The sequence below is a fragment of the Pseudophryne corroboree genome, chromosome 10 (genome assembly GCF_028390025.1).
Source record: "Pseudophryne corroboree isolate aPseCor3 chromosome 10, aPseCor3.hap2, whole genome shotgun sequence".
Taxonomy (NCBI): Eukaryota; Metazoa; Chordata; class Amphibia; order Anura; family Myobatrachidae; genus Pseudophryne; species Pseudophryne corroboree.
This window is the reverse complement of record NC_086453.1, coordinates 157116256-157132340: the sequence shown is the minus strand read 5'-3', so window position 1 is coordinate 157132340 and position 16085 is coordinate 157116256. Positions and strand designations below refer to the sequence as shown.

The following is a 16085-nucleotide window of genomic DNA, read 5'->3' as shown; positions in this document are numbered from 1 at the left end:
TGGCCACCAGGGTTCCTTTATGCACATATGGTGGGACTGCCCCCTGGTTTCCCCTTATTGGGATGCCGTCTTTTCTCTACTACGAGAAGTCCTTGATTCAAACATCTCCAAATGACCCATGTTGGCCTTACTTTGCAAACCTGTCGAGAGCCTTTCGACCCCCGAGAGCAAAATGTGCAATCATATACAGTACTGAGCTCAGCCAAAATGCTAATAGCCACGAACTGGAAAAAACCTAACGCCCCTTCCATTCAGGCTGTGGTTAACAAGGTCTGGTTCACAGCCACAGTGGAATATATTTCAGCTTTACTTCACGACCGAGTGGGGAAATTCTCAGACACGTGGGCACCTTGGTATTCCTTTTATCAAAGGCAGCTGCCGGGTCAGCTGTAGATAATTGAACATATGTACTTCTTATGGTGGTATCTCCCTGTCCTGTCCTTTTGGTAATGGTAACCTTTTGTGAGGAATTTACTAGGTCTCTCAATGGTCACACTTTTTTTTTTTTCCTTTTTCTCCTTTTCTCTCCCCTCCTTATCTTCCCTCCACCCCTCCCCGACTTATGATCATTTCTGGCAATAGCATTTTGTTAATTTTGTACTGTTTAGATGAAAATGAAAAATAGGGAGGCACAGGTATTACTTTGAATGTTTTTTATTGTTCTTATCATGCATCAATGAGTTATACGCTATCTGCTGTATGGGATTTGCCCATGCAACTTGCTCTGGAATTTGTGATGCTTTGTCCATAATGTGTTGTCTGTGCTTCCTTTCAAAAATAAAGTGATTAAAAAACTGATAATGTAGGAGGTGTACACAGTGTGTACCCATGTGGCTGTGGCTCCACTCACTCCCACTCTGATCACAGCACCTCCACATCTCACAGTAGGCCCTTTAACATTTTCGGCTCCAGGCCTATGTGGCTCTCAATCTGGCCCTGACATCCACCCCCACATCCCTCTCACCAACTCTGACATCTTTTTCCCATGTATCTAGTGAAGAAGTCATGGTCCACATTTGTCCCCCCACCACCACCTCCCCACTTGACCCTATCCCCTCCTGCCTCCTCTGCTACCCTTTTTCCTTCTGCCTGTTCTCATCTTGCCCACCTTCTCAGTCACTCCCTCTCATCAGACATTGCCCCCTCTGTCTTCAAGCATGCACTTGTCTCCCCTATTCCTAAAAAACCTACTCTTGTTCAAACACCCTCTCCAACTACTTACCCATCTCTCTCCTCCCTTTTGCCTCCAAAGTCCTTGAGCATATTTTCTATAACCACCTTGCTGCCTCTTTTTCCTCAGACGCACTTCTTGACCAATTCCAGCCTAGCTTCCATCCTCTGCACTCCACTGAAACTTGCCCTCTCAAAAGTCTGCAATGACCTCCATGCTGCCAAATCTAGGGCCACTAATCTCTGCTTATTCTTCTTGATCTCTCTGCTGCTTTTGACACCACCCTCTCCTTCTTCAAATTTTTCACTCCATTGGTCTTCGTAATACTGCTCTCTCTTGGCTGTCCTCCTACCTCTATGCTCGTTCATTCTCTTTCTCCTCTCATGACTCCAACTCCCCACAACTTTCACTAACAGTAGGTTTTCCTCAAGGTTCTGTTCTTGGTCCTCTCCTTTTCTCTCTCTAGGTGAACTCAGTTCTTTTGACTTCCAATATCATCTCTATGCTGATGATACCCAAATCTACCTTTCCTCCCATGACCTCTCCCCCACTCTCCTCTCTTGTATCTCGAACTGTCTCTCTGCTATCTCTTCTTGGATGTCCCAGCACTTTCTTAAACTTAACATGTCTAAGACTGAGCTGATCATATTCCTATCCTCCCGCACATCCTCATTATCTATTGATGGCACAACTATCTCTTCTAGCCCCCAAGTGCGCTGTCTTGGAGTAATCCTTGACTCCTCCCTCTCCTTCAAACCACACATTTAGCACCTCTCACAAACCTGCTGTCTTCATCTTAAAATTATTTCCAGGATCAGACTCTTTCTAACCCAGGTTGCTAATAAGACCCTTATCCACTCACGGGCCATCTCCATACCTGAAAATGCCTCTCTCCACTCCAATCTATTCTCAAAGCTGCAGACCGGCTCATATTCCTCACCAAATGCACTACGTTTACCTCCCCTCTACTACAAGCCCTTCACTGGCTTCCCTTCCCTTTCAGAATGCAGTTCAAGTTTCTCACACTCACTTACAAAGCCCTTACCCACTCCTCTCCCATTTACATCTCTGACCTTATCTCCCTTTACACTCTCGCCCGTCCTCTTCGCTCTGCTAATGCACGCTGCCTCTGCTGCCTACTGATTACTTCCTCCCACTTCTACCTCCAACATTTTTCATGTGGTGCTCCCTTTTCTGGAATTCCCTACCTCTCCCCCTCATACTCTCCACCTCTCTACTTCAAATGGGCTTTTAAGACCCACCTTTTCACAAAACCCAGACAAATCTTATGCTATCTCTCTGTTCCACACTCTCTGCATACCCCATCTGTGTCACCCCTGTCTGTCTGCCCCTAGATTGTAAGCTCTCACGCGTAGGGCCCTCTTCACTTATGTGCTTATCCTTTTCTTACTTTAACAATCTTCAACTGCACCAAATCCCATGGTTTTTTGACACCCTGATATTTATTTCAGTGTATGTGCTGTTGTAGCCATGTTTATTTACCCTGCACTTGTCCTATGTTGTCTGCAACTGTAAGTCACTGTTTCCCTGTCTCGATTATTCATTTATGAGTTTACAGAGTATTAATTAGGTGCTGTGGATCCCTTGCAGTGCCATAGAAATTAATGATAATAATAATCTTATGAATTTTAACAGATTGCACGTGAGCAGTACTGAATATATGCAGCTTTACGTATCTTTGGGCAATACACACGCACCTCATTCCATGAATGAAATTAGTGTTTCTGTGTGTCATTTGGCAACAACAGGGTATATTCACAGAAGAGAACCTTGTGAGAGTTGCTCCCTATTAGTTGCGCGTTTTGAAAGGGGATGCCTATTTTAGGTGGCTCTCTTGCACTCAGGATAGTAAAGGTATAAGTGGCGACAGCTGCACTGGTAGATGGAAAAGCAGTGGGTGGTGCAATGCTTGTGCATGTAGCAGCATTAGCATGCCATTAGGAAAATATCCACATTCCAAATGTGATCGAAAACAGAACTACATACAATTCTTCAGTTCTATGAACCACGTTTCATAACAAATCTAAATAGGGACACTCATTTAAATGAAAATGTTTTTCCTCTACCCCTCTCCCTTTATAATCACTGCTGTACATAATGCTGTTTTTGTTTTATTGGGTTAGTGGATTTGCACCTTTTTGAGTTTTACTTTTCTGGAGATGTTTTTCTAATTTAATTGTACAACCTAATTTAGAGAAAAATATACCCATAATACAAAGCATATCTAGGTAAAACAGTAAATTTGTGAGAATTTTTTTTTTTGTAAATGATCCCACTTCTTAATGTTTTAAATCGCTTTTCCATGTGACAAAGCAATTTTAGTTTTATTTCAGCCTTTCTAGAAAACAGCCAATAAATAGACCTGATACTTGATTATAAGACATTTGTGTTGGATGAACTGATTACCCGAAAGCAACATTTTTGTATTAATCTTTACAACGTCTAAATCCATCTGAATTCTTATTTTATTTTTAAATACTTTATCTGTGATTTGAACATTAGACTTGTACTCTAGGTAAAGGCTCAAGGTCCAGGGATGTTCTATGTGGACTCTTCCGAAATAAGCAAAGCCAAATGGTCCAGTGCTCCAGTTTCTGTAACAAAAGAAGTTTATTAGAGAAATATAAATAAAACATTTAATTATAAGATGTTATAAAGGTAAAAACAGAATAATTTCATTTCTTTGAAACTTATATATACATTACAGTAATAGACCAGAAATGTTCTACAAGCCAAGCGACCATGAAATAAATTGGCATTTAGTACCTTTGAGACGTAGGTATGCTAGGAATTCAAGGACAGTCTGAACAGTGTTATTATCCAGTGATTGCTGCTGCGGCCCTGCAAGGATAATACAGTAGCTGTTGGATAATTTTTTTTTATTCAGTTAGATTGCATTATATAATTTAAGGATAGATAGATAGATAGATAGATAGATAGATAGATAGATAGATAGATAGATAGATAGATAGATAGATAGATCGATGAGTCAGGCAGGGAGGTAAACAGATATATGAGACAGATAATATGATAATGAGATATATGGCTAGACATTTATTTATGTACATCAGCTGTCAATGTTCTATTTTTCATTCTGGTTTAATGATCTAAGATTTTAATGGCAAATAACTGGGTATTACATTGTCTTATTATTTACTTAATATTGAATGAATTGTGACCAATTCTACATTTAAAGGTGTCTGTGCCACATTTATAGTCTGTCTACAAGTTCTCCACCATATAGTGTAAGTCATTGAGGCATCAGCAAATATCAGGTGTGCAGTAAGGGATATAAGGCCATATTGCTCCTCATATTTCTTATCAGGTTCTTAGCACCAATTTCATCTTATCTGTGGTGATTCTAGGTAGAATATGTGCTCAGATAGCCATCTCAATACAATATAGACAAGAAGTTAAACCTAATCCTAGCCCTTCTGGCCTCCAACAATGGTCCAGTGGCATTGACATTCTTTTTATATCCAATATATCTGTGATACCAGTGCTATTATGCTCTTTCCAGTAGCAGATGGTGCTATGCAACAGTGCCTCATTTGTGCCCATTCGCTTTCTAGCACTTACCAAACATATCTCTTCCAGGCTTATACAGGTCTTCCACTATCTCTCTTTTTCCAGCCATACCACCTTTATCTGTTAGTGTTCGATGAGCATCTGGTGATACAGTAAAGCATTTGTAAGTGCATATATCACATCCAGAATGTCAGGATGAAGTTATTAATCACTATTCATTCAGGAGACTAGTGGTGTCGTAGGGATGCACAACTAATACATTATGTTTATTTAATTTAAAACAAAAGGGTAGTTATAAGTGGTGAAAACATTAATCTGACGTTTTGCACAATGAACCTCTTTAGATTTGTCTCCCTCCACCGCAAACCACTTTTAGTTTGTAGAGGCATCTCCTGTGAGCAGAGAGAGGATGTGTACTATGAAGTTGGCCAGCCAGGCTCATCCAGTGCACATCATGTACAGGGACTAAGGTGTGCTTATGTCATAAGTCTAAGGTATTGAATGCCATACTGTATGTGCCCATGTGCCACTATTGATGTATATTTTCAACAATATGGATATATAGTGGTTGAAATAATGTAACTGTTGCAATATGATAGAATGCAATATATTTTCTTAAATTGTAACAATTTTCATTGTTAATTAATTTATTATTATTAACATTTGCTTATATAGTGCCAGCATATTTGTGCTTTACAATTAGTAACAAAACAGTAATAGACAAGACTGTAATAACACACAGACAAAGAGGCAAGTAGGCCTTACTTGCAAGTTTACAATCTATAGGGAATAGCACTTATGCTCTTGTATCAAATGCCATTTTTTTAAAGAAAATGTAAAAATTAAACAATATATAAAAAATTTAACTTCCATTTCAGTTTGCTTCAAAGTGCATTTAAAGTAGAAATGAGTGGGTTCGGTTCCCAGAGAACCAACCCTCCTAAACACATTCCGAGCCAGAATACGAGTCCGGCTCGGCACTTCCCACCAGGCTCAGAGACCAGAACAAGTCAAAATGTCCTTATCCCACTGTTGGATTCTTGAGGGCTTTAGATTCCATATAAACAGCCATGCGTCACTGCCATTTTCACTCCGGACTTGACGAGTGAGGGAGACAGACCTCTGTCTCCCTCTGTGGGTGGTGGCTTCGGGAGGGGTCAGTGTGTTCTCTGTAGGGGTGTTGTTCCTGTCACTGTGGTGTCCTGGCTGTCACAGGTGTTTCATGTGCTGTTAGGGGTGCTGCAGCTGTACATGGGTGTTGCTGTCCTAGCTGTCACTGTGTTGTACAGGGGGCAGGGGCACTGTCCTCATGTATGCTTTGAAAAATACAGAGTTGCTGGCTGCAAGAATTCTGGGGTACAGTGAAAATAAATGTATACTGGCCCTGTATGCTGTTAAAATACAGGGGTGCTGTTGTTAAAATAAAAGTACACTGGCCCTGTATGCTGTTAAAATACAGGGGTGTTGTTGGAAAAATAAAAGTACACTTTTCCTGTATGCTGTAAAAACACAGGGGTGCTGCTGTTAAAATAAAAGTACACTGGTCCTGTATGCTGTAAAAAAACAAGGGTGCTAAAAATACAGGGGTTCTGCTGTTAAAATAAAAGTACACTGCTCCTCTATGCTGTAAATATACAAGGGTGCTACTGTTAAAATAAAAGTATACTGCTCCTGTATGCTGTAAAAATAACAAGAGTGCTGCTGTTGAAATAAAAGTAAACTGATCCTTTATGCTTTAAAAATACAGGTGTGCTGCAGTGAAAATAAAAGCACATTGGTCCTGTATGCTGTAAAAATACAAGGGTGCTGCTGTTAAAATAAAAGTACACTGGTCCTGTATTCTGTAAAAATACAGGGGTGCTTCTGTTAAAATAAAAGTACACTGGTCCTGTATGCTGTAAAAATACAGGGGTGCTACTGTTAAAATAAAGTACACTGGTCCTGTATGCTGTAAAAATACAGGGGTGCTGCTGTTAAAATAAAAGCACATTGGTCCTGTATGCTGTAAAAATACAGGGGTGCTGTTGTTAAAATAAAAGTACACTGTTCCTGTATGGTGTAAAAATACAGGGGTGCTTCTGTTAAAATAAAACTACACTGGTCCTGTATGCTGTAAAAATACAGGGGTGCTGCTGTTAAAATAAAAGTACACTGGTCCTATATGCTGTAAAAATACAGGAGTGTTGCTGTTAAAATAAAAGTACACTGGTCCTGTATGCTGTAATAATACAGGGGTGCTGCTGTTAAAATAAAAATACATTGGTGTTGTATGCTGTAAAAATACAGGGGTGCTGCTGTTAAAATAAAAGTACACTGGTCCTGTATGCTGTAAGATTACAGGGGTGCTGCTGTTTAAATAAATGTACACTGGCCTTGTCTGCTGTAAAAATACAGGGGTGTTGTGAAAATACAGGGGTGCTGGCACTGTCCACAGTTGTTATGTCTAGGCATGACCTCCACAACACTGTATGGGAAGAGGAGGCTCCAACCACCATTTGCATGCCCTCTGTAAGTGCTTGGAAGAGCACCTCCAGTCCAGTTGCTGATATTAAGATTGAGGATATCACTGTAGAATAACACCAGGATAAGGAGGATATTGGTGTAGCTGGCGCTGAGGAGGAAGTTGATAATGAGGATTCTGATGGTGATGTGGTTTGTTTGAATAAGGCACAAGTGGAGACCGTTGTTGCCCAAGGGATGAAAAAGCCCATTGTCATACCTGGGCAAAATACCAAAAAAGCCACCTCTTTGGTGTGGAATTATTTCTCCATAAATCCAGACAACAGGTGTCAAGCCATCTGTTGCCTTTGTCAATCCATAATAAGTAGGGGTAAGGACGTTAACCTCCTAGGAACATCCTCCCTTATACGTCACCTGCAGCGCATTCATCATAAGTCATTGTCAAGTTCAGAAACTTTGGGTAATAGCGTAAGCCTAACACCTAAATGATGTGGTTTGTTTGAATAGTATTTCTCTGTGAGGATATAAACACTAAAGAGGGGGGAGGGGCTGGGGATGAGGACGACATCTTGCCTCTGTAGAGCCAGTTTGTGCAAGGAGAGACTAATTGCTTCTTTTTTGGTAGGGACCCAAACAAACCAATAATTTCATCCACAGTCATGAGGCAGACCCTGTCGCTGAAATTATTGGTTTGTTAAAGTGTGCGTGTCCTATTTAAACAATATAAGGGTGGGAGGGCCCAAGGACAATTCCATCTTGCATGTCTTTTCTTTGCCACATCATTCCAGGGGTGCTGCCCCTCTGCCCTATCAGTCTAGGGCTGCTGCCCCACTGCTGTTTAAGTCCAGGGGTGCTGTTGCCTGTCCGATGTGCTGTGTAATTTTCCGGTGGTGCTGCCTATGCTGTATAATTCCAGGGGTGCTGCCGTATAATTCCAGGGGTGCTGCTGTACTTGATCCTAGGTTTAAATGAAAGTCTAGAGCAGAATATGAAACAAGCTTCAACATCACAAACAGATTTGTGAAAACATAGCCGCAAAGGTGGAAATAGAAATTGCAATTTTGACGAAGTGTTTTCCATGAGACCGCATTTGTGGCCAAAGTCAGTGTGACTCAGAGGACACAGAATAATAATCCAGCACAACTGACGGAGAGGTAAAAGTGAGATTTTCTCCTGGAGCATTAGAGAAAGGTTCTTCTCAATTATTTCATGTTAGGGACTCACTCAAATGAATGGCTCCAATTAGTCAACCTTAATTTTGATTTATTATTGATGTTCCACATTTTGGGATTATTTATTTACAGGATGTGCATTTGCTGTACAGGGTTCTTTTCCTAAGGGCTGCGTAGGCTTATCGCAACACCCTTCCGGTGTTAGAAGAACAGAGTTTTAGTGATCTTGCATTGCACTGCAGCACTAGAGCTCCTGTGAGGCACAAACAGTTACTGAATAAGGGCCAGTATGGAGTCTCATGGTGGCTTACAGCCAGGAAGATGTCTGGTTTGCCATACTGAGGCATGCTGTGGGCACAGAGGTTAGAACTGTCTTATTTATAGTATGAAATGATTTTGGACTGTAGAGTGGTAAGCTCCACTAGGGCAGGGGCTGAATAACAAAAAATTCAGTGCATAGTCCTGCTTAGTACTGTACCGAACCCACCCGAACTGAACATGCCCCATCAGGGGCTGCTGTGGGGGTTCAGGAGGGGCTGCTAAAACATGTAAGGAGCTGCTTTAATTAAAAATTAAATGTGAAAAAAATAAAAAAGACACACTGGTATGCTCACATGCGTGTCACTGGGACACAGAGATATGCTCACATGCGTGTAATTGGGAGCTGTGAAAAATGAAAATAAGGCATCTGCCACAAAATATGTAAATCCAAATGCAATTAAAAAGTGGAGAAAAATAAACCCACAAGATTTTCACAAAATAAGTCTCCAAACTCCATGGAGGGGAAAATATCCAATCTTGATCCTGTGGTATATACCACTTTATGTGGATCCCAGCATTAAATCCAAGATTATCTTAATCCCTGAACATGGAGAAAGGGGTACAATTTTGGAGGCTTTGGCCCCTAGTTTTTCAGTTTGTCCAGTAATGTGGTAATTATTTGTTTGCTTGTTTGAAGTCCTTCCCATTCCACACCCAATATAGGAGTGGATGTGAAAGCCTGTGTGTTGTTCCTGATTGTGTATGCCTCTCTAATTTTTAATCACCATCGTGACAATGTCCTTTTCCTCTTGCCTCTTCTGATAACGTGAAAAGACATCAAAGAAATAGGTGCTATGATTCGGAGAACTTTGAACTTGGCAAGCTTTTTCCAGGAGAACCACCTGTAGCTGAAATGATGGGTTTATTAAACTGTGCATGTCCTGTTTAAACAACATAAGGGTGGGTGGGAGGGCCCAGGTTGGTGTGAGCGCCCAAGGACAATTCCATCTTGCACCTCTTTTTTTCTTTGCATTATGTGCTCTTTGGGGCCTAGTTTTTAAAACTGCCATCCTGTCTGCCACTGCAGTGCCACTCCTAGATGGGCCAGGTGTTTGTGACGCCCACTTGTGTCGCTTAGCTTAATCATCCAGCTACTTTGGTGCAACCTTTTGGCCTAAAAACAATATTGTGAGGTGTTCAGAATAGACTGTAAATTAGTGGAAATTAATGTTATTGAGGTTAATAATATCGTAGGATCAAAATGTCTCACATATTCTGTGATTTTAGCTGTTTTTATGTTTTTTTCAAAAAGCATGCAGAACCAACACCTGAAAGGGTGGTTTTGTCAAAGGCAATCCAGATCCAAGACGCGAGCGGAGATCCAGATCCAAAACACAAAACCTGAAAAAAGTGTCCGCCGCACATCTGTAATTTAAAGCAAAGCCAAGGGAAGTTATGGTCTTTATAAATTGTTTCATTTTGGGATGTCTCAAAAGTGAGCACAAGTATATATCACTCTTATGTGTGCAGCTTTTATATACAACGTTCATTTTTACTATAGGTGTTAGCACCAGAGGCGTAGCTAGGGTTTTTGGAGCCCAGGGCAAGATGGAAAATGGCGCCCCCACAAAAAAACAAAAACAAAACACAGCAAATGAAGCATGTGCGCGCGCCGAAGGTGCGCACGCCGGAAAATGGGCGTGGTCACGTGCCAGAAGGGGTGTGGCCGCTTAAAATGGCCCACAGTGCCAGATACAATGCCCCACAGTGCCAGATACATGCCCCACAGTGCCAGATACACTGCCCCACAGTGCCAGTTACATTGCCAGATACATTGCCCCACAGTGCCAGTTACATTGCCCCACAGTGCCAGTTACATTGCCCTACAGTGCCAGATACATTGCCCCACAGTGCCAGATACATGCCCCACTGTGCCAGATACATGCCCCACAGTGCCAGTTACATTGCCCCACTGTGCCAGATACATTGCCCCACTGTGCCAGATACATGCCCTATTGTGCCAGATTCATGCCCCACTGTGCCCCACTGTGCCAGATACATGCCCCACTGTGACAGATACATGCCCCACTGTGCCCCACGGTGCCAGATACATGCCCCACTGTGCCCCACTGTGCCAGATACATGCCCCACTGTGCCAGATACATGCCCCATTGTGCCAGATACATTGCCCAACAGTGCCAGATACATTGCCCCACTGTGCCAGATACATTGCCCCACAGTGCCAGATACATGCCCCACAGTGCCAGTTACATTGCCCCACTGTGCCAGATACATGCCCTATTGTGCCAGATACATGCCCCACTGTGACAGATACATGCCCCACTGTGCCAGATACATGCCCCACTGTGCCAGATACATGCCCCACTGTGCCCCACTGTGCCAGATACATGCCCCACAGTGCCAGTTACATTGCCCCACTGTGCAAGATACATGCCCCACTGTGCCAGACACATGCCCCACTGTGCCAGATACATTGCCCAACAGTGCCAGATACATTGCCCCACTTCGCCAGATACATTGCCCCACAGTGCCAAATACATGCCCCACAGTGCCAGTTACATTGCCCCACTGTGCCAGATACATTGCCCCACTGTGCCAGATACATGCCCCACTGTGACAGATACATGCCCCACTGTGTCAGATACATGCCCCACTGTGCCAGATACATGCCCCACTGTGCGCCCCCCCCCCCCCCCCCCGGTCACTCACCGCCTGTTGTGTCTGTGAGGGGAGGAGAGCGCAGCGCCTCTCCTTCCACTCACTGCTCCCGGTCTCCGGCGGCTGTGTGGCGCTGGTTCGCCAGCCAATCAGGGCTCGTGGACTGGCAGCCAATCAGGAGCCGGAGACCGGACACACACAGCGCTACTGGCAGCGCTGCTAGTGCTCTGGCGGCGGTGAGGGGAGGGAGAGACGCTGCACTATCCTCCCCTCACATTTTGGCATGATGGGGGTGAGTGGGGCATGATGCCCTGGCCGCCGGCGGCGCCCCCCTCTCCTGGGCCTGCCAAGGCGCCCAGGGCACGTGCCCCACTCGCCCTACCCTTGTTACGCCTCTGGTTAGCACCTATGAGTTTGACCTAACTGTGTTATTTGTTATACTAACATGGTTTTTGGGAAGAACCTCGGCTTACTTGGGCTGCTCCTAACCACTAGAAGAGCTGTTACAAAAAACATTTGTTGTAATTACTTACAGTATAATAGTTGTTATTTTTTGTGGGTTTTTATAAGGGATTACATTTATTTTGCATACCCTTATAAATGCCGCAGGTGTGATAACAGACCAGGTAGTCACTCGTGGTTATGCAGTTTTGTGATGACGAGCATAACCCATGATGCTCTTTAGTTTCTTGTAGATACAAATGTTCTTAATGACACCACACTAAGGAAAGCACAGTAGTACTACGCAGGTTATCCAAGCAGGAAAATGCCCTTGTTTTTGCTCAATTCATATAGAGAAGCCAGCAAAAAACAAATAAAGGTGCTCTAAGGCAGACTTCCTCCATTTCAAACTTATGCTCTCTTCATTCAGTGCTGCCATTTCCTTCGCTAAACAGTCATACTTCAAGAACCTCATATCCTCATCTTCCAACCCCTCCCTCCTCCTTGACTACCTCTCTCTCTCTCTCTCTCTCTCTCTGCCTGCTCCCATCTTGCCCACCTACTCAATCTCTCCCTCTCATCAGGCACTGTCCCCTCTGTCTTCAAGCATGCACTCAACTCCCAGATTCTTAAAAAACCTAACCTTGATCAACACACTCTCTCCAACTATGGACCCATCTCTCTCCTTCCGTTTGCCTCCAAAATCCTTGAGCTTAGTGTCTATAACCACCTTACTGCCTTTCTTTCCTCCCACTCACTGCTTGACCCATTCCAGTCTGGCTTTCATCCTCTCCACTTCACTGAAACTGCCCTCACAAACGTCTGCAATGACCTCCTTTCTGCTAAATCAAAGGGTCACTACTCTGCTTATTCTCCTTGACCTCTCTGATGCTTTTGACACTGTGGACCACCCTCTCCTTCTGTAAATCCTTCACTCACTTGGTCTGCGTGATACTGCCCTCTCCTGGCTATCGTCTTAACTCTCTGACCGTCTCCTCTCATGGCTCCACCTCCCACCCACTTCCAGTAACTGTAGGTTTCCCCCAAGGTTCTGTTCTTGGTCCCCTATTTTTCTCTCTCTTTACATCCTCATTATGTGAACTCATTTGCTCTTTTGACTTACAACATCATCTCTATGTTGATGATACTCAAATCTACTTTTCCTCCCCTGACCTCTCTCCAGCTCTCCTCACTCGTGTAGCCAACTGTCTCACCTCCCACATTTTCATTATCTTTAGATGGCACTACTATCTCTTCTAGCCCCCAAGTGCACTGTCTTGGAGAAATCCTTGACTCCTCCCTCTCCTTCAGACCACACAAACCACACATTCAGCACCTCTCACAAACCTGCCGTCTTTATCTTAAAATTATTTCCAGGATCAGATCCTTTCTCACGCAGGTTGCTAATAACACCCTTATCCACTCACTGGTCATCTCCATCCCTGTCAAATGCCTCTCCCCATTCCAATCTATCCTCAATGCTACAGCCCGGCTCATCTTCCTCACTAAATGCATTACATCCACCTCCCCTCTCTTACTAGCACTTCACTGGCTCCCCTTCCCCTTCAGAATCCATTTCAAGCTTCTCACATTCACTTACAAAGCCCTCACCCACTCCTCTCCCAGTTACATATCTGAACTTATCTCTCTTTACACTCCCACCCATCCTCTTTTCCAGAGCTGGATTAAGGCATAGGGGGGCCCGGGGTACTTAAGATGGGGGGGCCCTAGGGTGTAAATTTTAAATTATAATATACAGTATATATATATATATATATATATATATATATACACACACACACACACACACACACACACACATACATATATGAGGGCCCCCTTACAATGAGGTTACTTTAACAAAGATGTAAAAGTGAGGGTGCCATGGACCTCACTTACCTACAGATCGGGAGGACATTACGGCTGGCTGGAGGGGCTTTTCCTCGAGCACACTGACAGGTTACAAAGTTGCTGCTGATCCTGTCACACTGGCTCCTCTCGTCCTCCGGTGACAGCTGCAGCCTTCTGAATGGTGCGTGTAGCTTCCCTGGTCCTCCCCACTGTATATTGGCTTGGCTGGTGGAGGCGGCGCGGGGGAATGGGTGTGGAGGGGGGTGCATCGAGTGGTAGAGAAGAGGAATGGAAGAGAACTGGCAGGCTCCCACAAGGCTGAAGTAGCTTTAGCTTCGTCCGGCTCCCCTGGTCACCACTCCACCAGTGCCCCATAGTGTTCCTCCTCCTGGAACCAGTACTCGCTACAAAGGGGGACTTTTCGCAACATAGCGGTAGCAGGTCCGGGCCTCCGCATGTCTGCAACTGGGCTGAGCCATCGCTCTGGAGCACCGGCGGCTGGGCTCGCTGTCAGTGGGGAGGGGAGCTCAATGCTCAGCAGTGCAGTGTAGAGAGGCAGTGTAGAGAGGGAAGGGTCGGGTGGATGATAGACGCGGGTGTACAGAGCTGGTGTGGGCGGGCAAAGCAAGCGACCATAGAGAGCTGGAGGTCTCTGCGAGCGGGAAGTCTGTGCAGGCGGATGGCCGTAGAGAGCGGGCTGTCTGTGCTGGTGGGTGTAGAGTGTTGGCGGGCGTACAGTGCAGTCACAGTCAGGAGGGTGAGGGGGGTGCCGGACATTAGGGGGTGCCTGTGCACACGAAAATGATAAATATGTCTATACATACACACACACATATATATATATATATATATATACACAGTGGGGATCGAAAGTTTGGGCACCCCAGGCAAAAATTAATTTTAATGTGCAAAAAGAAGCCAAGGAAAGATGGAAAAATCTCCAAAAGGCATCAAATTACAGATTAGACATTCTTATCACATGTAAAAAAAAGTTTGATTTTATTTCTATCATTTACACTATCAAGAGAACAGAAAACAAAAAATGGCATCTGCAAAAGTTTGGGCACCCTGCAGAGTTAATACCTTGTACTGCCCCCTTTGGACAGCTGAGACCTGGCAGTGTCATGGATTGTTCTCAATCATCGTCTGGAAAGACCAGGTGATGTCAATCTCAAAGGTTTTAAAAGCCCAGACTCATCTGACCTTGCTCCAACAATCAGCACCATGGGTTCCTCTAAGCAGTTGTGTAGAACATTGAAACTGAGAATAGTTGACGATCACAAAGCAGGAGAAGGCTATAAGAAGACAGCAAAGCGTTATCAGATGCCCATATCCTCTGTTCAGAATGTAATTAAGATATGGCAGTCATCAGGAACAGTGGAAGTTAAAGCAAGATCTGGAAGACCAAGAAAAATATAAGACAGAACAGCTCACAGGATTGTGAGAAAAGCAAGTCAAAATCCACGTTTGACTGCACGATCCCTCCAGGAAGATCTGGCAGACACTGGAGATGTGGTACACTATTCCACTATAAAGAGATACTTGTACAAATATGGTCTTCATGGAAGAGTCATCAGAAGAAAACCTCTTCTATGTCCTCACCACAAAAATCAGTGTTTGAAGTTTGCAAATGAACATATAGACAAGCCTGGTGCATTTTGGAATAAAGTTATGGGGACCAATGAGGTTAAAATAGAACTTTTTGGCCAGAATGAGCAAAGGTACGTTTAGGCACAGAATTTAATGAAAAGAACCACTGTCCAACTGTTAAGCATGGGGGTGGATCAATCATGCTTTGGGGTTGTATTGCAGCCAGTGACACAGGGAACATTTCACGAGTAGAAGGAAAAATGGATTCAATAAGATCCCAGCAAAATTTGGACGCTAACTTGATGCCATCTGTGAAAAAGCTGAATGAAAGAGAGGCTGGCTTCTACAAATGGATAATGATCCTAAACACTCCTCAAAATCCACGGTGGATTACATCAAGAGGCGTAAACTGAAGGTTTTGACATGGCCTTCACAATCTCCTGACCTCAGCATAATTGAAAATGTATGGATAGACCTTAAAAGAGCAGTGCGTCACAAACAGCCCAGGAATGTCAAAGAACTGGAAGACTTTTGTAAGGAAAAATGGGCGAAGATACCTCAAACAAGAATTGAAAGACTCTTGGCTGGCTACAAAAAGCGTTTACAAGCCGTGATACTTGCCAAAGAGGGCAGTACAAGGTATTAACTCTGCAGGGTGCCCAAACTTTTGCAGACACCATTTTTTGTTTTCTGTTCATTTGAAAGTGTAAATGATTGAAATAAAATCAAGCTTTTTTTGACATGTTATAAGAATGTCTAATCTGTAATTTGATGCCTTTGGGAGATTTTTCCATCTTTCCTTGGCTTCTTTTTGCACATTAAATTGATTTTTTGCCTGGGGTGCCCAAACTTTCGATCCCCACTGTATATCACACACATATACATATATATATAAACACACATATATACAC

At 43.6% G+C, this 16085-nt stretch overlaps 1 protein-coding gene across 1 annotated transcript in view; it reads right to left on the bottom strand.

Annotated features, from left to right (window-relative positions):
- Positions 1-3471: 3471 nt before the first annotated feature.
- Positions 3472-16085, bottom strand: part of LOC134965112 (galanin peptides-like) — a 145816-nt gene continuing 133202 nt past the window's right edge. Inside the window, exons 4-6 of the mRNA XM_063941654.1 lie at positions 4772-4861; positions 3959-4033; positions 3472-3786 (exon numbers count right to left, since the gene is read on the bottom strand). Coding sequence (XP_063797724.1) covers positions 3734-3786; positions 3959-4033; positions 4772-4861 — 218 coding nt within the window. The 3' untranslated portion in view covers positions 3472-3733. The remainder of the gene's footprint in view (positions 3787-3958; positions 4034-4771; positions 4862-16085) is intronic.